This window comes from Cucurbita pepo, chromosome 13 (assembly GCF_057944985.1).
Source record: "Cucurbita pepo subsp. pepo isolate OVF chromosome 13, ASM5794498v1, whole genome shotgun sequence".
Taxonomy (NCBI): Eukaryota; Viridiplantae; Streptophyta; class Magnoliopsida; order Cucurbitales; family Cucurbitaceae; genus Cucurbita; species Cucurbita pepo.
In genome coordinates this window covers 2,456,268-2,478,882 of record NC_141810.1, presented here as the reverse complement: position 1 = coordinate 2,478,882, position 22,615 = coordinate 2,456,268, and the positions used below count along the sequence as shown (strand labels likewise).

Here is a 22,615-nt window from a genome sequence, read left to right as displayed (position 1 = left end):
ATATCTTATTGGAAGTTTAGTTCTAATGGCTGACCTTCCTGTGAGAGAAGGTCTAAGAATATGCAACACACCATGGGTGCAGAAATTAGTTATCGTTTTTAAAAATCGACATGTCGGTGGGTTTGTCGTTCAAATCTAAAGAGGGAACAAAATAAAAGGGTCAAAGATTATTGTGAGTGGTGAGCACATTTCTTATTTTGTTTTTGCATGTGAGTACCGTCCGTTTTGGCCCATTACATATCACTCTTAGAGAGAGATTTTCACACTCTTATAATAATGTTTCGTTCCTCTCTTCAATCGATGGGGGATCTCACAGTTCACTCCCATTGGAGGCTAAGCGTCCTTACTGACATACGCCCGGTGTCTGGTTCTGATACCATTTGTAACGGTCCAAACTCACCGCTAGCAGATATTGTATACTTTAGTCCGTTACGTATCGTCATCAGCCTCATGATTTTAAAACGCGTTTAGAGGTTTCCACACCCTTATAACGAAGACTTCATTCCTCTCTCCAACCGTTACGAAATCTCACAATTCACCCTGTTTGGGGCCAACGTTCCTCTCTCCAATCAATATGGGATCTCACACAAATTTTGCTTATAAACTTAGAAATTTGTGTCCCTAGTATCTTAAACTTACAAAACTTTAATAATCTTTTAAACTCTCATTAAAAAATTAGAAAATATAAGATTTATTAGATAATTTTAAAAATTAAAAATTTATTAAACACAAAATTAAAAAATAAAAAAAATAAAACATGAAAAATAGAGAAAATTTAACTATTAATTAAAAGAATAAAAATAAACATTAATCCCTGTTTTTTTAAGGATGAATAGGGAGGGGGTAGTGATGTGATGTCTATATGTTGTCTGATGACAGTTGAGCGGTGAAACAGTTAGAATAAAGTTTTATAATAATGTTTGTGACAAATAATTATTTTTATTTAAAAAAAACGGTTTGTCACAAATAATTTTAATTTAGTACAAGAATCTTTTTATGAATCAAATAATTTGACTTTTTGAATGGAACAATGGGACCCCACGAAGTTTTTGACTCATCATATCCTTTCTCTTCACCTTTTTCCAACACAAAATATCATTTTTTTAATTTACATAAACCCTTACTACGAAATTTGTGGGACTCGATCTTCATTACTTCACCAATAAATAAATATACACACACATGTATAATACACGTCAATCTGTCACGACCCAAATCCACCGCTAGCAGATATTGTTCTCTTTGGGCTTTCCCTTTCGGGCTTCCCCTCAAGGCTTTAAAACTCGTCTGCTAGGGGAAGATTTCCACACCCTTATAAATGGGGATTTGTTCTCCTCCCCAACCAATGTGGGACATCATATAGAAATTCTATGTTGGGTGACTTCTTGCGTCACCTTCTTTTGCTTGGAGCAATTCTATGTTGGATAACCTCCTGAAAATTTTTCTACGATGCATGTAAGTGAAGACAAAAAATGTTAGAAGAACTCGTGTTGATTTATGAGAATAGTCTTCCCTCTTAGAAGCAGAGAGTAAATAACGTGACCATGTCATTAGGGATGTAAGGGAATGTCCAGACCATCCGGTGCCGAATTCAGATACCAAACTTATTGATAGACGATTTTCATCTGTATATTAACGAATATTGTTTAGATAAAAGTACGAAGTTTAGGATATATTTTTTAAAATTAATTTAACGTAAAATCAAATCGACCCGAATTAATAATATTATTATTTTGATAAAGTGTGTGAGGTATGATGATGATTGATTGGAATGAAAATTTCCAATAAGTAATTGTGTAGAAATATATTGTGGGTGGGGGTACAATAAGCATCTCAAAAAGTTTCCATTATAACACACAGTTTATTGTAATCTCCAAAACCATCGACCCGAAACCACTTTTATTATTTCCTATAACGATTAAGAAACAGTACAAAATATGTTAAAATGATTCGTCACCTCTTAAAAATAATTTAAGAGAAACATGTAATGTGATTATGCCGTAAAACTGCAATAGAATGTTGAAAGGACAATACCCGAATTTTGGTCTTAGGTTGTTGTAATGTAATGTTTTAATGTTTTAATGTTTTAATGTTTTAATGTTTTAAAACCAATGAATAGACCAAAAAAAGTATACCACAAATCAAAACTTTGTAGTTAATCTTAATTCATTATCATCACAAGTAGCTCCATAAGCTTTCCGTTCCATCTGAATTCTCTATCGAGTCATCGGACGGTGGCGGCGAGTTTATTCTCGGCGGCGACACCATCATCCCCTCAGCCATATCAGCCAACAAACTCGGCATACCAAAAATCTCTTCTTCATCCACAAACTCCTCCGTTTTCAACAACGTCGTATTACTACAATCCTCAACCGTAATAATCTTCGTATCTTCAATATTACTACAAGCGCCTTCAACTTTCTTCAACGTATTAGCAGCGGAAGCAGCAGCAGCAGCAGCAGTAGAAGCAGCAGTGCGAATATCGATAGGAGACGTCGAGGCAGGAATAGGGTAGGAGGGAATGGAAGCAGGGAAGTTAAGGACAGCATCGTCACCCCGAAGAGCAAGTGCAGCGACGTCGTAAGCAGCAGCAGCCATCTCAGGCGTCGGAAATGTACCGAGCCATATTCGCTTCGTCTTACGTGGCTCTCGAATCTCCGACACCCATTTGCCGCTCCGGCACCGGATTCCTCTATACAAAGAATGCTTCTTAGTTGATGAAGAAGAAGAAGAAGAAGTGATTGAAGAAGCCATGGATGATGGAGGTGGTGGCGGCAGTTCTTGAGGCAAGGCTTGTGGTGCAGCCGCTTGGGTGTTTGGATTAGGACTTTGGGATGTGGGGACAGAAGGAACAAGAGGGTCAATTGGTGTTGGGCTCAGCTCATTCATTGGAAGCTTTTGGTCACCCATATATACTCAAAAGAGAGGGATTTAGAAGAGAATGGTATTAAGAGGAGAGATTTAGAGACCAAATATTTAAGAACAAAGGAAGAAGCGTGGGGAATTCGTGGGCAGCGATTTAGGGTTTAAGAGACAGTGAAGAACAAGCACACGCTTTAGCAAGGGGTTTGGATAGCTAGCGATTAGCTGTGTTTATACGGCTGCCTTCCATATGGACTCAATAAGGGCCACCTCTATCCCTTTCGCACTAAAAAAGTATGCTTTATTCCACACTAGGGCTTTTGTATGTGTAATTGTCTCTATCAAAATTCTTTGTCAATCTACTCAATTTTGTAAAAAGTTTTCATTTTTAGAATTGGGTTTCCATCATTTATGTCTAATTTCGAAGAAATTATTCGATGAGACTAGTAAATTTTTCAGTGTTGGATGTACGAGAGAAAAGTATCTTGACTTTTACAACAATAATAAACCATCGATACTTCTCATAATTAGAGTTAGTGAGCCATGTATTAGGCTACCATTTCGCACGTTTACAGGGTGTAACGCCCTAGATTCACCGCTAGCAGATGTTGTTCTTTTTGGGCTTTCCCTTAGATATGTGATCCCTTACAACGTGTATGTGTATGTGAAATCTCACATTAGTTAGAGAGCGGAAAGAAACATTTCTTGGTGTGGGAAATCTCTTCTTAACAGATGCGTTTTAAAGCCTTGAGGAGAAACCCGAAAGGAAAAGTCCAAAGAGGACAGTATCTGCTAGTGGTGGATCTGGGTCGTTACAAATGGTATCAGAGGCAGACACCGAACGATGTGTCAGCCTTCTCGTTGTTCTCCGAAGGGGGGTAGACACGAGGCGGTGTGCCAGTAAAGACGATGGGCCCCAAAGGGGAGTGGATTTGGGGGTGATCCCACATCGATTCGAGGAAGGAAAGAGTGTCAGCGAGGACGCTGGGCCCTGAAGGGAGTGGATTGTGATGTAAGATGCCTGTGCTCGACTGCCTCTTAACCCCTATTCAATTTTTGGGCCAATTTTTCCACCAAAAAATGAGATTTTTGTGGAATTAGAGTGACCATTACCAAACCAATATCTATTTTGTTTAGTAGTTCAGTTCCATTAATAACCCGTATCACCGGCCGGCCGGGGATTTGTGGGCGGGGAGCTACCGGCGGCTACCAAATGAGAAGCCACCATGTGGGTTAATTATTAATAAACGTAATTGTTTTTACTGAAAAAGCGTAAGGAATAGGGCCTTAAATGCTACACAAAACCACATGCTTCTGTTCCCTTCTTGAATCTTCCTTTTTTTTTTCCTCTTCTTTTTAGAAACTCTTTCCTAATTAAGAAAAATTAGTGGAAGCACTTTTTAAAACCACATGATTTTTTTTTATAAATTCAAAGATAAACTTCTAATCTTTATTGGTTATTAATTATTTTAATAAATAAATTATATTTTTTTTAATGTTAAGTAGGGTCGTAATTTAATGGCTTTTATCATTTAAAAAAAAAAAATAGACAGAAGATTTAATTGACTCAATTGTATTGGTTAGTTTTGATTTAATTATCTTCTTCAAATTCTATAAAGGTTCAAGAACTTACGACGTTCAAGGGATATCTTTGATTTGAGACACTCTACCTCGTGAAAGAACAGTTCAACCCTAATTCAAGAAGAACTGTTTGAAAGATAGATGAGAAAGAAGCAAACGAAAAAAGCTGCTACTGAACCTTATTTATTAACCTGACCTTACTTCCTACGAGAATGATGATTTTATTACGAGACAAATTCTACTTTTATGACGAGAATTTGAAAGGAAGAAAAAGAGAAAAAACCGTTATCAAAGAAGCTTGATGAATAGAATAAATTTCGAAAAGAACAGAGATCGGGGTTAATGAGATAATCTGAATATTGATTCAAAAAAAAAAAGGTGAAAGAAAAAGTAATTAAAAATTATATATTAATAAAAAGTTTATTTCTTTATAAAAAAGTAATTAAAAAAAATAAAGTTGGTGAGGTCAAGGTTAGTGATTGGGTTGGTTATGGTGGCTATCTTTTTTGCCATTATTTAGCCACCAAGGTAGATTATTTCAAATTGCTTTCCATTTAATTTTTTTTTTTTTTTTAAAAAAAATTAATTTCTATGCATTGAACCCATCCCTCAATGTTTTTTTCTTTTTTTAATTTTTTTTAATTTTTTTTTTAATTTCCTTAAACAATGCCTTTTAGTTTAGATACCTTTGGTGGGGTTGGTGTTTTACTGTGGAATTCTTTTTGAAATCATGTCATTGTTTATGGGTTTTTATTAAAACATTCAAATGGATTACTTCGTAAGTTATCAAAAGATTGAAATTCGTTCATACAAAACTGTTCAAAAGAGTCGATGGTTCAAAGAATTTGATCAACTTAGCATAACGTTAGTTGATGGTTTAGAAGTAGAACGTTAGTTCTTAAAACATCTGTTTATTTAGTTTCAAACATTTAATTGTCCTTCTAAATAATTAAAGATTATTTTAAAGCATAAATAATTATAAAATAAAATAAACCTAAAAATTATTAAATGGAAATAAAAGAAAATAGTTAAAATGGTTTGGGCCGGCCACTAAACCGTTATTTTGGATTGGGCCAAGATTTGGATAAAGTTGAAATGGGCCGTGTTTTTCACAAATGATTAGAAATGGATAATTTCAACCTTATATTTCACAAATTGGCAATATATCGACTTTACCATTGGCTCAAAATTCATATATATATATATATATTCTTTGATAATACAAAGTAGGTTTCAATATGTTTCAAACGAACATAAAACCAAACATTCCTATAATGTTAAAACATGTTTTGTACATTAATGTTGAAATCGAGACAAATATTCAAGGGTGACAACTATTGAACTGTCAAAGCCCGCAGAAAATGCATGATGAAACTTAAGGGTTCGTGATTAGACATTGGTGGCCCTTGAGCTCCCAAATGTTCGAGAGTCAATCTCGTAAATGTTCCAACATATATGAACCATGTAAATCGAGACAGTTTACTATTAGGGATTAGTTGTCGATTCTGTATACTAATCATAATTTGGAGGGAGCGACCCTCGTGCCTCCCAACTACTAAAATACTATACAGAACTTTATCGATTCAAACAGTTTACTACTAGAGATTAGTTAGAGACCCTATAACAATTCCCACGTAATAACCTGATGACACTGCATATCACATGCATCTAAGGCATGATCTTGTATCTACCCAACTCGTTTGATACGTACGTGGATCATGTCAACTTATTTATTTATTTTTTTTGGAGAATTTTCAAAATGTGTTCGAATGTTTGGGTGGTTGTACTTTATATTTTGTATACTTCCACAAGTCATTCCAAGCTACATAGCTATCCCTATTAGTTCTTCCTTTGAAAAGTGCATAATTTCAGCAACCTTATCTTTCTATTTCAATAATTGGTATGAATGATTTTGAATTTGACACGTGAAATTAAAAAATTGACATATATTTCTGTTTGATTACGGTTAACATGAACATAGCTCAATAGTAATGAATATATATTTAACGTAAATTTCTTTCTTTGAACTTGAAAGTTCAAATCTTCAAATACAATAATTTTATTGCAATCGAGCATAACTCAATCCTAGTTGACATATATTTATTTTTTGAACCCGATAGTTCAAATCTTCAAATATACAAATTTTATTATTGTTAACATGAACATAAATCAATGGTCGAAAGTTCATAGATTCAAATCTCTATTTATCCTTAAACCCTGTTCAATAGAGAAAATAATCATCACGATCTCTCGAAAGTCAACAACATGATTCAAACTTGTCGTCAAAGTGTCATACATTTCGTATAAGGAAAGAACGTGAGAATCAAAATATGGATTTACATTACGAAAATGGAAATGATTCACCCAACAATTATTTATGTATAATATGAACGTGTAGATACATGAATGACCTACTTGCCTTTTACCTTTTCAAATTTTGGTTAATTTTGATTTTGCAATACTTACCAATTTTGCCCCAAGAATGCATGCATGTTCTTTTTCAAATTTTTTTTATTTTTTATTTTTTTATTTTCACACGTGTTATAATAATTACCATTCAAAAAATCAATAGTTATCGCGTAGAACGAACATCACAATCAAAAGACCTTCAACTTTGAACTATTTTGTGTAATTTAGCCTCAAATATCAAAACAGTAAATAGTTTACAAATTAGTCAATGAAACGTTCAAAATATCAAATGACAAAAATACCCGAGTTTACTACAAAACCAAAGGTAAAAGATTTAGGGGTTTACATGGGTTGGATTGAAAAAATCTTTTTGGCTAACCTGAAATTTCGGGTTTGTTGAGTTAGTGACCTAAGCAACCCGAGTAGGGTTCACAACCCAACCCAGCTCAACCCTTTATTTTCCGGTTGGGTTGAATTATGAGATTATTATTTTTAATTATTTAAAAAAATCATATTTATTCATAGTACATGGTATATTAATATCTAAAATTTCATAAAACTCAAATATCAAACATTCACAAGTCACATACATAAGTAATATCGATTACAAATGTCAAATATTCTTAATTTTCATAATAGCCTTCAAAGTAGAGTATGACAGGATTAGATTGTAACTCTATTTTAGAGTTAAAAACACCAACCTGCAAATTGAAAAAATCTAACCCAACTCAATATTTATGATTTAGGTTAGATAGTTCGAGTTGATCGAGTTCTCGGGTCATATGATGTAACGACCCAGATCTACTGCTAGCAGATATTGTCCTCTTTGGGCTTTCCCTTTCGGGTTTCACCTCAAGGCTTTAAAATGCGTCTGCTAGGAGAAGGTTTCCACACCCTGATAAAGGGTGATTTGTTCTCCTCCCCAACCAATGTGGGACATCACAATTCACCCCCCTTCGGGGCCCAGCGTCCTCGCTGGCACTGTTCTTTTATCCAATCGATGTGAGACCGCCCCCAAATCCACCCCCCTTTGAGGCCCAGCGTCCTTACTGGCACACCGCCTCGTGTCTACCCCCCTTCGGAGAATAGCGAGAAGGTCGGCACATCGTCCGGTGACTGGCTCTAATACCATTTGTAACGACCCAGATCCACCGCTAGCAGATATTGTCCTCTTTGGGCTTTCCCTTTCGGGTTTCCCCTCAAGGCTTTAAAATGTGTCTGCTAGGAGAAGGTTTCCACACCCTATTAAAGGATGATTCATCACATATAAACACCTCTAAAAAGATTTGAATCAACGCTGTAACTTGTTAAATAGGTAAGTATTCATGTAAGATTTAAACATACAAAGATTAGAGGAAATATAACATTACCCATTTGAAATATTTAGTTAATGTCTTTACTTAAAGTAGAAAGATGAATGGGAATGTAATGAAACAAATTCATGCACATACCAAAGGGAATACTATGAGTTCCCCATTGCACAAACAACAAAATCCTTTCTCTTTCACCCACAAACAAAAAGTTAATCAAAGTCAAACCTTTCTAAATATTTGATCCATAAATTTAATGCCATTTTTTGTTCTTCAAAGTCCCCACCATCCATAAATTTAATGGGAGATGAATTCCCTTTGAAATTTGCATCCCTTGGATTAAATTTGTTTGTTTATTACTTACTAGATTCGTCTCGGTTTTCATGAATCTTCGAGTCTTGATTTTAGAAGATAATCAGGCTCGAACTGATACCTTTCGTCATAGACGACGCCCTACCGCTAGTTATATTGTCTCTCTCGCCCTCATCCAAGAACTAATTCTAAGGCAAAGGTTTGAAAATTTGAATGTCGTTATTCGAACACATAATCAACTTGATCCAAACACCGATTTTTGCAACCAAGAAGTTACAAAGAAAAAATAGAATTTATAAATAAAAGTAAAATATTAAAATATTAAAACTTTTCGTATACTCAATAGTTAGAGGTGACTTTCTACGAAAGATAGCTAGGTCATAAGGTTTATGTCTGGAAACAACCATATACTGGAACTAAATAGACGTGTCCCATCAATATCAACCACTTGATATGACCCGATCCCATCAAATCAACTAGTTGATATGACCTGAGAAGTTTGACCGACAATAGACATTTGCTAATCGATGCACTACAATAGACACGTTAACTCGAAAGTTGAAGATAAGAGGAAAGTAAAAGTAATTATCCGTTCTTAATTTCAATTTAACATATTATATTAGATTATGTTCAAATTGAACATCGACATATTTAATTAGTAAAAAAATAGGTACAACGTACATATACAATTTAAAATTTTATTGCACGTTAAAACAATGGTATTTACTTTATCAAAAGTCAAATTTATTCTAAAAAGCATTTAAATGATTATGTTATTTAGTAGCACATTCATACATATCATATACTTAAAAAGTCTATTTCAAACCATTATTTTGAAAAGAATTTGATTTTGTACTTCTTTTATTAAAATATAAAAATAACTTGATATTTTAATGGTTCTCATTTTAAAAAATTAATCATTTTAAAAACATATATTATTAGAGTTCTCGAGACGTGTTCAGTTTTTTAGATTCAACCGTATGAACCTAATCCAACCATAATTTTTTTTTTTTTTGTTAGATTAGTCTGGATCAGACAAATTAGTTAACAATAAAAAAATATGATACGTCCAAGAATTTTTTTTAAAAAATAGTCAATTCAATTAATATTGAAAAGAATAAAATAACCGAGAATAAAAGAATTTGTCCACTATTGAACCATGGAATGAAAAAATATATATATATATATCCATATATATTTTCAACCAATAAGATAAAAGCCAAAAAAAACAAAAGTAAAAACAAAAACTACAACTAAAACCAAAACAATTTGGTCGTAAATCACATTTAAAATGCTATCAATATGAAATTAGGGTTTTGAATTGTCTTTTTGGTGTAATTAAGAACATAAAACATAAACAAGAACAAAAATAACAAAACCTCAAATATTGTCGTGACATGAAAATAGTTTTGGCCACCTTTCCGCCGTCTCTAATATAATAATAATATATAAACTTAATTTGAGAAAATATTTTTTTCTCTCCTTTTTACGTATTTTAATTTTTTTTTTTTTAATAAAAAGGGTTACATGTGTCCAAAAAGTATAATAAACTCGATCCAATCCAACACATTTATATGGTTTGAATTGAGTTATAAATTAGGATGCTTATTGGGTTAACCGAACCAACCCGAACTTTTTGTTAATTATATATATAATTTGAAGCGTTAAAATTAATATTTAATATATTAAATATATTAATTATATTTGATACATTAAATATTAATTAAACAATAAATGTATATTACTTCAATAAAAATATATATTTAAAATTTGAATGAGATTCAAATGAGTTAAATATATATATTAGATATCGATATTGTATCTTAATATATGAGATATTCAAATATATTATTTGACAAATATTATACAAGAGTCCTCGTGTATATCACTTAGACCAACTTAGTTTATTGTGGACAATCCAACCCAACCGTTATATTTTTAAGTTGGGTTGGTCAAGCCCTTCGATTTAACCACAAATATTGAGAGAGATCAATGTCGACAAACTAGACAATAATGACAGTGACACTCGTACAGTGAACAATAGAAGTTGGCATATGATGAACGAGAGAAAAATAGAGAGAATTCACCAAAGATAGGTGACGAGTCCAGTTTAGTGGTTATGGCTCTCACCGTAGGGGAAATGAGAGTAAACGAGAAGGAGATAAGATTTGTAGAGATCAATAACAATGAAGGTGGAAAGGTTATAGTGAATGGTACATTATTAATATTATGATAATAAATTAAAATGCAAAAAACATAAAGTAAGTGAGAAAGGAAGAGGAAAACGGCGTGGGTCCAAAGCTATAATAATTATGATCAACACTTGAATGAATTATAATTGTTGAAGTTTTAGTGGAAAACAAGATAAACAGGGCATGTCATGCACGTACACGGTTCCTCCTCGGAACCAACTTAATATCAAACAATAAAAAAATTGGGACCGACTTAACCGTCCAATCCTTTATATTTGTCCACTAACAGAACCACCAATGGCAGCATTTCCTGCGTTCATGACGTTGTTCGTGACAGAAGGGTGTTCTTTGTTTTTTTACTGGTCTTTGTTCGGCTTGACTCGTAAATTTAAGAAGAATTTTCTTGCCTATAAATACTGTCATAACCCTTTTGATTCCTTCGCTCTGACCCATAAAAGATTTGGTCTTTGAAATCACTCTTTCTCTCTCTTGTTCTGTTTTTCTCTCTCTACTCGGAATTTTCGTAGTTCTTCGGTTGCAGGCCCTAACAGTGATAAATTTGGTGGTCATATAAGGCCGCGTGAAGAAAGATTCAAACCATATTTCAGTTGAAACTGTGACGGATTTCGATTTCAATTCAAAAAAGACACCTTTTTTGTTTCCGACAATGTCTGGTTCTGGTTCTGTACTTTCCGACCAGCCAAAGATTCCGACCAATGCTACTACTTCGCTTAATGCTCCTCTGATCTCCGAAACAGAGAGATTTCCAAATCTGTGTGTTGTTCTGACAGAGCTCAAATGCATAGCCGACATCGCACTTCCGATGATTCTTGTCGGCTTTTTGATGTACTCTCGTTCGATGATCTCCATGTTGTTTCTCGGCCGATTGGGTGGTTTGTCCTTGGCTGGTGGTTCGCTTGCGATTGGGTTTGCTAATATTACTGGCTACTCTGTTCTCTCTGGTCTCGCCGTCGGCATGGAGCCCATTTGCGGCCAAGCTTTTGGGGCTAAAAAATTCAAACTTTTGGGCCTTGCCCTTCAAAGATCAGTCATTCTTCTCCTCCTTTCGTCAATACCCATTTCGTTTTTGTGGTTTAACATGAAGAAAATCCTCCTCCTTTGCGGCCAAAACGATGATATTGCCAGTGAAGCTCATTCCTACATACTCTGTTCTGTCCCTGATTTAATTGCTCTGTCTTTTCTCCACCCTTTACGGATTTATCTTCGTAGTCAATCAATTAACCTCCCTCTCACATACTGCGCTGGATTAGCCATTATATTTCATATCCCAATCAATTATCTACTCGTCTCTGTTTTCGATTTGGGAATTTACGGCGTCGCTTTGGGAGCTGTGTGGACCAATTTCAACCTTGTCGGATTACTGATTTTGTTCATCGTAGTCTCCGGCGTGTACGAGAAAACCTGGCCGGGAATGTCGTCGGAGTGTTTGAAGGAATGGAAATCGTTACTTGAATTGGCGATTCCGAGCTGTATTTCGGTGTGTTTAGAATGGTGGTGGTATGAAATCATGATTTTGCTAAGTGGGTTCATGATGAATCCTCAATCAACAGTGGCTTCCATGGGGATTTTGATACAAACCACTGCTTTGATCTACATTTTCCCTTCGTCATTAAGCTTTGGAGTATCAACCAGAGTGGGAAACGAATTGGGTGCAAATCGTCCAAACAAAGCCAAATTAGCAGCCATTGTTGGGCTCTGTACAAGCTTCTTCCTTGGGTTATCAGCTTTGGCGTTCGCTTTCAATGTCCGGAAAGTATGGGCGAAAATGTTCACAAATGACACAGGAATCATCGAATTGACATGTCTGGTTCTCCCAATCATCGGACTCTGCGAGCTGGGGAACTGCCCACAGACGACAAGCTGTGGAGTATTGAGGGGCACCGCGCGGCCAAAATTGGGGGCGAACATAAATTTGGGATGTTTTTACATGGTGGGCATGCCAATTGCTATATGGCTGAGCTTTTACGGCGGGTGGGACTTCAAAGGGCTGTGGATTGGGCTGTTGGCGGCGCAAGGGTCTTGTGCCATAGCGATGCTGATGGCTCTGGTTCGGACCAATTGGGAAGAACAGGCCGAGAGGGCTAAGGAGCTGACTGGAAGTGGGTCGGACGATGATGATGAAAAAACAGAGCTTTTGAATGCGTAGATCTTCTTCTTTTGTTTTTTTAGTAAACAACTTAGCTTTTTTTGGCCCTTCTTTTGTATAGGATAGAAGAGTACAACATAGATAAGATAAAAAAGGACCAATTTTATTGATTGTGTTATCATGGTAGCACTATGAATACAAAATTCAGCAACTCTTACGTTTCTTTCAGTGAGCGTTATTTGTTTGTTTATCTTGAAAAGAAAGTGACGTTCTATATTGAATTTGAACGCACGATCATAATCAATAGTGAACATAACAATGGAATTGTATTGGATGTTTTACCGTTGTAGAAGATCTTAAACAAGAGGAGGTAGAGATGTTGAAATGTTGGATGTTGTTAAAATGGAAGCGATCGTTGAGGATGAACAATTGAGCGTGCAAGTACTAGATATGTCGAGAAATGAGTATCAAGGTAAACTAAGACAAGAAATGTGTTGTGATTAAGGTGATATGAAGTGAGATAACTTGAGCGAGCGACATTTTTCTAATATAGCGTGGATTCTTTTACCAAATAGGAGTTTTAGTATTCAAAAACATGCAATAAAAGACGGCTCCTATTTACGCAAATCAAAAAATGTGTACCGAAGGTGATAAATACGAGAAATTTGATTTGGCCAATTGAAGCAAGAATCTTGAAGGCTTAGATATTATTTTCTATGTCGAAGTCACACATTTGTCGCATCCAAACGTACACGTTATTTGAAACGTATATTTTTTAGAGACACTATTTAAGAACTTTAACGCAGCTTTCCAAAAGAATGCGGCTATTAAAACGACGCTTCATTGTATTTAAACGAGCCACACATAATTAACGAGCCATGCCAATAACCCATGCTTCTGTTTTTCTACTTTATTTAATTTCTTTTTTGTATTTTGTAAAGAGCCATGCTTCAGTTATTCTACTTTACTGATTTTTTTGGGTTAATTAAAATATAAAATAAACAAAATTAAAATTTAAAATTTAAAATAATTGAAGCATGGGAACAGTAATGGGCAAAGGCTGAAGCATGCTGCCATTTGGCTTATTATTCCATGTAATAAAAATAAATAAATAAGGATCTTATTCTTCAACAATCATATTTAAAAATTATAATATTTTAAATTTGGGATTTTCTATTTCCTCTAAAAAGTCGATACCCATTATGATCGAAAAATGTAACGACTCAGATCTACTTACCACTAGCACATAGTGTTCTTTTTTTAGCTTTCTCTTCCTGACTTTCCCTCTGACCTCTAAAACGTGTCTGCTAGGGGAAGGTTTCCACACCCTTATAAATGATGTTTTGTTTTCCTCTCCGACCAAAGTGGGACATCACACAAAATTATTTTAGCTACTCACCAAAACTTTCCTTCAATCTATCCAATGAGCCGACCCAACAAACTTATCAACTAGACAAGTCGTCGAATAAATTAAATGAAGAAAAAAAGTCAATTTAATCCAAAATTCTTACCAAGTCAAACATTTTGGTTGAAATATTTTTTTTTATAAATGGCCGATCTTATCCTCAAATATAAATTTAATAATGTTCATTTAATTATTTATTTTGAAATTCACCTAAAAATAAAAATAACCGTAGATGAAAAATTAAGTCACTTAATTTAATTTTAGGTGCCACGTAGACAAAAATCCGTATTTATCCATATTGAAAAAAAACCACGTTTTTAATATGCCTAAAAAGAATTTAAAAAATAATAAATAATAAAAGTTTCTTTTTCTTTTTCCTTTTCCTTTTGTTTTTCATGGAATTTTGACTTCTTCTTCCGTGTCGCGACCTACCAACCTAAAATCCAACCCCGTGGACTGAGCTATCGACATCTATCTACGTGGCAAAGACATATTTCCACGTGTCAAAGTTTTTGTGGTTTCTAATTCCAACATATTTTAAATTCACTTCCCATAATTAAACTAATTTTTTCTGTCGGTCTTTTCAGGTTTTTTTTTCCCAAGACCATTTGAAATAGCTCAAAAAGAATTTTAATAGTATAGAATTTTTGGTAAGTTTGATTATTTATTAATTTTTTAAAAAAGTTAAATAAATATAAATACATACTTAATCTAAAAAAACAACTTAAATTTTCAAAAGCTTTCATATTATCTTTGAGCTTTAAAAAAAAAAAATCTAAACAAATACTAACTTTAAAAAAAATTAATTAAAAAGGCTTTTATTCGTCAATATTTTATTTAAAAAATACTTAAAAATTTTCAACAATATCAATTTTAACTGTTAAACTCTTTAAAAATTATAAGAACTCCCTTAAATTTTTGTAAGAGTTTAAAAATACTCTTACCGTTAGTATGGCATTTAAAAATACTCACGAATTTTTTGAGTTTTTTTTAATAGAGGCAAATGATGTAAATACTATTTTGGGTATTTTTTTTAATATAGTACTCATGGTAATAACAACTTTTTAAAAGATCAATTAAAAGGGTATTAATGAAATTTTTTAAAGTTTAACGAAATTCTTGAAACGTTATTAAAAGTTAATGGTATTTTTTAAACAAAATACTAATAATAAGAGTATTGTTTTTTTCATATTCTTTTTATATTTAAAGTTCAAGAGTATTTTTAAGACATAATACGAATATTTTTATTAATTTAGCTTATTATATTAGTCTGAGTGTCAATGGACACTCAAAAACTCATTGAACCACAAATTAGGTAAAAATTCAAAATTTAAAAGGTTAAGTTGGAGAACATATCCATTCATGCATTGAACCAGTCTATTATTTCATCTAAATAATAATAATAAAAATAAAACTGTTCACAACAGCCGACATTGATCGCCTAAGAAAATGTCAAATAAAACAGCCGGCAAAATTTTATTCCAAAATTTGTCTTCTATTATTTATTTATTTATTTACTTTTTAGGCGGCTTAAAAATGCACATTTAGAAAAAAAGTAAATATATAAAATTGAAGGTTTCACGTGAAAATGACGTAGAAAATATTATTTAAGCAATATTTTATTTTTTAAAACATGATTTATTATTAATTTTATTTTTTTAGAGAGGTATAATTCTAGATCTATTAAATGATTAGTCACGAGTTTAAATTATTTGCTTATGCATGCATGTTCCCATAATTAATAATTTCAACTAGTGAATAAATAATAATATATTGATTTTGTGATTATAAATTTTAACTTTAGTGTATTTAATATTAATTAATTTTGTCCCATTGTTATTCCCATCCAAATCATATTTATGGTTAAGTTAGGTTAATAATATTGTTAGTTGTTAATATAATCACTTCATTTTCTATAATAAAAACCCATTATGGTTTGGATATTAATCATTATGTTGGACGATGAAAATACACTCTCCACTCTCCATTGGTACGAGGCTTTTGGGGAAGCCCAAAGCCCAAAAGCTCAAAAGCCCAAAGCAAAGTCATGAAAGTTTATGCTGAAAGTGGACAATATCATACCATTGTGGAGAGTCGTGTTCGTCTAACATGATATCAGAGTCATGCCTTAAACTTAGTCGTGCCAATAGAGGAAGTGATGAATCAGCCTCCTTATTCTACATGTAAACTAAGGTAAGCATTCTACACCCTATTATGGCCCCCTTTATCTTTCGTCCTATGCACATGGTGAAGAAAGTGATCAGTGTCTCTGTCAGAATGCTTGTGCTTTTTGTGTGATTCATGGCTTCTTCTCTTGTGGTATCCACTTCCATGATTCTGGTAATGCCTGCTACCATGCCTATGTGATTGGGTATGTTTTCTTTCACCTCTATGCTTCCATGTTGGCCTTGTGGGATGTCTTTTGGCCCCAAACATACCCTCCCACCACTCATACACAGGGTCAAATAACCCCTTCTGATGTAGGATCCATATTACTACAAGAACTGCACAAACAAATTAAAATGTCTCACAAAAGTCGTTCCAAATATGCCTTCTTTAGTTCACCGAAATAGTTACCTGTCGGGAAAATGGCCAAAAAGAGACCGAACAACACCAACCAACTCAAACATAGATACTGTATGTGACAGCTGAAGTCGAAAAACCGTGCGCATTCTTTTCTGTGCAAAAGTGCCAAATATAACTAACTGTTGAGATATATTATTTATATCTTAATATTTTTTTCCTTATACCATACCCTAAACTTAATCGTGCCAATAGATTAGCAAATCCTCGAATATCGAATAAAGAACTCCAAAAAGAAAAAGGAGTCAAGCCTCCTCTAAGGCAGTAAAAAATGACTAAGACTCCAAAGGAGTCGAGCCTCGATTAAGAGGAAGCGTACTTTGTTCGAGGGGAGGTGTTGGATGAAAGTGTCCCACATTGGATAATTTAAGGAATGGTCATGAGTTTATAATCTAAGAATACACTCTCCATTGGTATCTTTGGGGAAGCCCAAAACAAAGTCATGAGAGCTTATGCTCAAAGTGGACAATATCATACCATTGTGGAGAGTCGTGTTCGACTAGAATTTGATATCAAATACCTGCAAGATTTCCCGATGACAAAGTCGACGATGTTTCCCCATAACCTCTTCCAAACGAGTTTGATTGAATCGACGAAACCATTTTCCTTTTTCTTGGGGAGTTGAAAAGGGGTAATCTGTTGAAAAATGACCAAACTCAAGGATATTGGATCCACAATGATTCTAAAACTACAAAAGGAACAACCTGTGATCCATTGTCAAGGACAGTAGAAGTAGTAGCAAATTGACACTCAGCTCTGTCAACTTCACTAAAATCAGCATCCTTAAGTATGGCTGCAGTATGAACAAAGGCAGCTTTGCACTAAATAATCTTAATTTAACAAGAACAGAAGCATAAACAAGTACTTATATCTTACCAGAACACACATATTTAGCTGCTTGATCAGTTGTTGGGTAGAGTTTAAACGAACGGCTAGCAACTTCTTTTGGCTTCATGAGGAAATACTGTTCCTGGAATCACATGAACTCTCTTCAACAATTCTTAACATGAACAATATTACACCAAAATGTCAAGATTAAAGACAGTACCTCCATGAGACTGACTTCTTTTGAACAAGTAAACTGCAAAAAAGAAGAATCATTTGCAGAAGAACAGAGGTTTCAGTGTAATAAAAGATTTGTATGTACCGTTAAGCTATAAGATGCTTCCAATTCTCCAGTATTCTTAGTTGTTACTGTAGCTACTCCAAATTGTGTAAGGGCTTCAAAAGTTGGGATGTTGATGCTCATAATCTTCCCGGGACTCCTAGGATGAACAAATACATAGCCCATTGAAGAACAGAGATGATTGCTTGAATTACTGATGATTGCTGAAGTTACTAACCTTTGGTAAACATACTCAACATCATCAGCTCGCAGTTCTATGACCAGATTTGTATTAAGAACTTCAGTGATTCCTATGGAGAATGAATGTGTCCCAGCATTCTGCATGCACCCAAGGAACACCAAGTTTAGCCATATATAACGAAGAATTCGACCCTCTATAATGGTATGATATTGTCCACTTCGAGCATAAGCTCTCATGGCTTTGCTTTGAGGTTTTCCAAAATGCCTCATACCCACGGAGATGTATTTCTTTACTTATAAATCTATGATCATTCTCTAAATTAGCCCACGTGGGACTCCCTCCCAACAATCCTCCGACTATTGAGCCTCCCCTTAATCGATGCTCGACTTCCATACTTAACTGGATGTTGATTGATTCTCTCGAACCTTCCTTCCACTCCATATAAAGGCAACTGATTTCGACCAATTCGACTTAGATCGGCCTGTCAAATTCGAGAAAATGTATCGGGATCATATCAATGTTGGTAATGTTGATAATACCTTGTTGATTGTAAATGCTTACCTCCCGGAAATTCCATAATTGATTGTGTAAACAACTCCAAAATGGCGAGGTGCAGAAATCAGGTTGGCTATTGAAAGTCTCATAACCAACACCAATTTTGTTGCATTCCAGACCATCTAAAGTAAATCTCACTCTTTCCAGTAGCATCCACATAGAGAAATTGTGACCCATATTCTGAGGTTGACCAGGGCCACCCTTCCAACAATTGGCAATTTCAGCTTAGCAACACAAGATTTCATTGAAGGTTTCATTAAAATTTCTGTAACCACGTACCTGCCTGGGAATAACAAGGTAAAAGTCCTCGAATGATGGTATATTTGTATACCCAACAAGGTCCCCAATGAGATTAACCCTTAAGAAGTTATCATTTGACACCACTGTTCTATTTTCCGGACCCACAGACACTTCCTGTAGAGTTATCAATCACTTGATATCAATCACTGTGTTAAGTATTAAGAGTTTTCTGTATTAAGTATGAAGGAAAACGTACTGAAGCTTTGGATCCTGACTTCACATGAATCTGAACGCTGAATCCCAGTGACCATTGTCCAATACTAAAAACATGAAACCTAAGACACGAACTTAAACAGAGCTTAATTGAAGAGATTATATTCGTGATTAAAATGAGAAGATGTTAGAATTGAAACATAGGCCATACCAGTCACCTGGAAAACGTAGGCAATGTGCAGTGTTTGCCTTTCCCTTAATCATCTTGTCAACTTATGCACAAAGGATTTAGAATAGCAAATGAGGGGTGCTTTTGTACCATAACAATTTCTAAAATGTACATATGTTTACCTATGAGATTTAAGGGAACTTACAAAAATTCCCACATGAGGTAGGCATCCGACGCTTTGCCCCACAAGGACAACATATAGGCTAAACAGAGTTAGTTAATACCACACAGACAAGAATGAATCAATAACTGGGTCGAAATAAATGAAAATAGTAGAAGCTCTTCTGAAATTGGTACCTGAGTGCTCTGAATTATATGTCCACTTTCGTCTCTTAGCCTGCAAGACAGAATGAAGTAGATTACTGTGGTTCAAATGGTTTGGGGTGGTGTGGATGGGTTTGCCTTACCTCTCACATATGTGTACCACTCTGGCGGTAGCATCTGGCTCACATTTGCGAGTTCTAACATAAAATTCTTCGGGTTTATATGGAACATCCTGAGCATATTGGGTTTAAACACATTAAACATGTACCACACAGAGATTAGATATGTATGGAATCAAAATGATAAGTGGGGAATTACACGAATGTATGTTAGCTCATACAAAACATAAGCGGCTGATTTGCTGACAGTGAGAACAGGGGGGGTTCGCAAGGTTTGCATCTTATTGGTGGAGTTCTCTTCCACCTCTACTATTTCTGCTATAATGGAGGCCTCGCCACCACTCTGCAACATAAAAATCTTCTTTACAAACTATTTAAAAACCCCATAAATTAAGGGTCTTATATAAGGGTCTTACAGAACCGCTAGGAACGGCCATGTTTAGGACAATTTTCTTGGTGCAGTTGAGGCTGTCGGAGGCAGAATTCCGCTCGCACTTCTCAAGTTTTGACTTGGACAGGATTTGAACTCCGACAACGTCTTGAGTTGCCAGAAAATTCAGAAGGCATAACGCAAGGAGATTGCAGTTACCCATTATTTGGCTGTCTGAACTTGTGATACTCATGTTTTTGAGTTCTGAAATAATGAGAAAGAAGGGGCGGTTCATGGCAGTTTTATAACTTCCAACAAGGAGGTTATTATATTCTTGTCCTTTTTCAAATTAAGTAATCAAATACAATTATTTATATTAATAATCAAGGTGATTAACCATACTAATTTCATTTTCGTTTTTTGCTCTGTTCTATCTATACCAGTAGCCCAAAGCCCAAGGGCCCAGATTCGTTAAAACCCAAAATAGATCAGACTAAGACCAGCCCAATCTCATAAGCCCAAAACGGCCCAGTTTCGAACCAGGACTAAGCCCAGCCCAATATAGATAAGCCCAATCGACACACTAGTTTAAACACAAACACAGACAAGACTAAGCCCAGCCCAATATATAAGCCCAATGGGCCCACTTTCGTTAAAACCCAAAACAGATCAGACTAAGCCAGCCCACTATGTATAAGCCCAATCGGTCCAGTTTCGTAAAACCAAAAACAGATCAGACAAAGCCCAGCGCAACATCTATACGCCCAAATGGGCCCACTTTCGTAAAACCAAAAACAGATCAGACGATTCCCTTCCCTTTATATATAAGCCATTGGGTTCAGTTTCGAGCCCATGACTAAGCCCAGACCAATAAATAGAAGCCCAATGGGCCAAGTTTCGTGCCCCAGTGACTAAGACCAGCTCAATATATAAGCCCAATGGGCTCAGTTTCGTCAAAACCCAAAACAGGTAAAGCAAAAATAGAGTTCGGAAGCTTTTCTCTATCAGAGCCAGGTTTCGATCCTGGGACCTGTGGGTTATGGGCCCACCACGCTTCCGCTGCGCCACTCTGATTTGTTGAATATATGGTTAAAATTATTCTATATAAATATAATCCATAGAATTTAGAAATTTGAAAATTTCGTTTAATTTCAAGTATTTGTCTATAAATCGAAGCAACTATTTATTTATATTATATATTTTATATTGCTTTGTTCTTGATTTATAAAATATATATTATGAAAAAAATAATTTCAATATATATATTTTTAATTTTCTAAAAAACTTGATAACTCAAAATTCTTAATCCAACTTATGCTGTTTGAGTTGATTTGTATTTGAATAAATGAAAATTTTGTACAACAGTCAAATTTAAAATGAATTCTATTAAAATGAAATTGGATTCAATCAAAATTAACCCGATTTTAATCTAAAATTAAATTGATATACAACAGTTAAATTAAGTAAACCAAATTCACTTTCAAGGTACATATTCTTGACCAAAAGATCAAAAAAAAAATCTGTCTCTCACCCACATATTATTGAACTAAAAAAAAATAGTTAAAACTCGATAAATTAAAGTAAAAACTCCGTCACTAAAATCATATTTTAAAATTTGGGTAAATATATAATAATATTTAGTCGATCATTATTATTAAACAACCCAATTAATATTCATAGAAGAATTTTATTGATTTTGTTCACATTTACATCTATACTGGGTGTTTGGATTTTATCATATGATACTTGTCTACATATTTATTATAATGCCAAAATGCTAGCATGAGTAGGACACATTTAATTCATCCATGCATTTAAAATATTCTTTTTATCTTATTATATCATATCATTTCATCTATTTAAACTCATATCATATTATATCATATATTATATATATATACACGTGTGTGAGAATCGAATTAAGTCGGACTAAGACATTTTTAGAAAATTTATGTCGTAAAATTCAAATTAATAATTATATAAATTTAAATCATAAATTTTCATATTGAATCAATTTATTTCCATTTAAAGTCAGTTTAAAATCATGTAAATAAAATTAGTGTTGTTTCAAAATTCTATTAAAATAGTAAGAAAATTGTCATATAATTATTATGATAGAAAAAATACAATAAGATACCAAATATATCCTTAAAAAGATATTATCTATTTAATTTCAGTATTTTTATATAATATTTTATGGTTTGTTGAGATAAATTAAACGAAATAAATATTAAATAATAATGAGATTAGCGAAATTATTTTAATTTTTTATAAATGTTTCAAAATAAAAATATTCTAACTCCTATGTTTCCAAATATGTTGGGAGGCAATGGTCAAGAAAACGAATATTGGGTGGCTAATTAATATGTTAATTAATATCAAGATAAAAAAGGACTCACAAAATAAATATTTTAAATATTCAAAACAAAAAATGAAATAAATTAGCTGACGTGGGACTTTCATCCAATACCTTCCCTCAAACAAAGTATGCCTCCTGTTAATCGAAGTTCAACTCTTCTTCTTCTGGAGTCTTAGTAATTTTTTACTGTCTACTCCT

The 22,615-nt window shown here is 34.0% G+C and overlaps 2 protein-coding genes, 1 non-coding gene and 1 pseudogene across 3 annotated transcripts; 1 reads left to right on the top strand and 3 right to left on the bottom strand.

Annotated features, from left to right (window-relative positions):
• Positions 1-2,030: 2,030 nt before the first annotated feature.
• On the bottom strand, positions 2,031-2,979 carry LOC111809266 (ethylene-responsive transcription factor ERF027). Its single transcript, XM_023695699.2, has one exon. The coding sequence runs from the start codon at positions 2,908-2,910 to the stop codon at positions 2,176-2,178; it is 735 nt and encodes a 244-aa protein (XP_023551467.2). The 5' UTR covers positions 2,911-2,979; the 3' UTR covers positions 2,031-2,175.
• An 8,031-nt stretch (positions 2,980-11,010) lies between these two features.
• On the top strand, positions 11,011-12,995 carry LOC111809195 (protein DETOXIFICATION 49 pseudogene; annotated as a pseudogene).
• A 3,357-nt stretch (positions 12,996-16,352) lies between these two features.
• HAP2 (hapless 2) lies at positions 16,353-20,298 on the bottom strand. Its single transcript, XM_023694766.2, has 18 exons — positions 20,105-20,298; positions 19,888-20,031; positions 19,713-19,801; positions 19,603-19,642; positions 19,451-19,508; positions 19,288-19,348; positions 19,120-19,198; positions 18,903-19,037; positions 18,630-18,824; positions 18,469-18,549; positions 18,105-18,205; positions 17,909-18,026; positions 17,810-17,842; positions 17,638-17,731; positions 17,466-17,554; positions 17,282-17,397; positions 16,756-16,856; positions 16,353-16,682 (listed from the first exon to the last, which is right to left on the bottom strand). Exons 1-18 carry the CDS (start codon positions 20,279-20,281, stop codon positions 16,381-16,383), a joined length of 2,013 nt encoding a protein of 670 aa, XP_023550534.2. The 5' UTR covers positions 20,282-20,298; the 3' UTR covers positions 16,353-16,380.
• A 762-nt stretch (positions 20,299-21,060) lies between these two features.
• On the bottom strand, positions 21,061-21,132 carry TRNAM-CAU (transfer RNA methionine (anticodon CAU)). Its single transcript has one exon. It is a non-coding gene; the product is annotated as a tRNA-Met (tRNA).
• Positions 21,133-22,615: the final 1,483 nt, after the last annotated feature.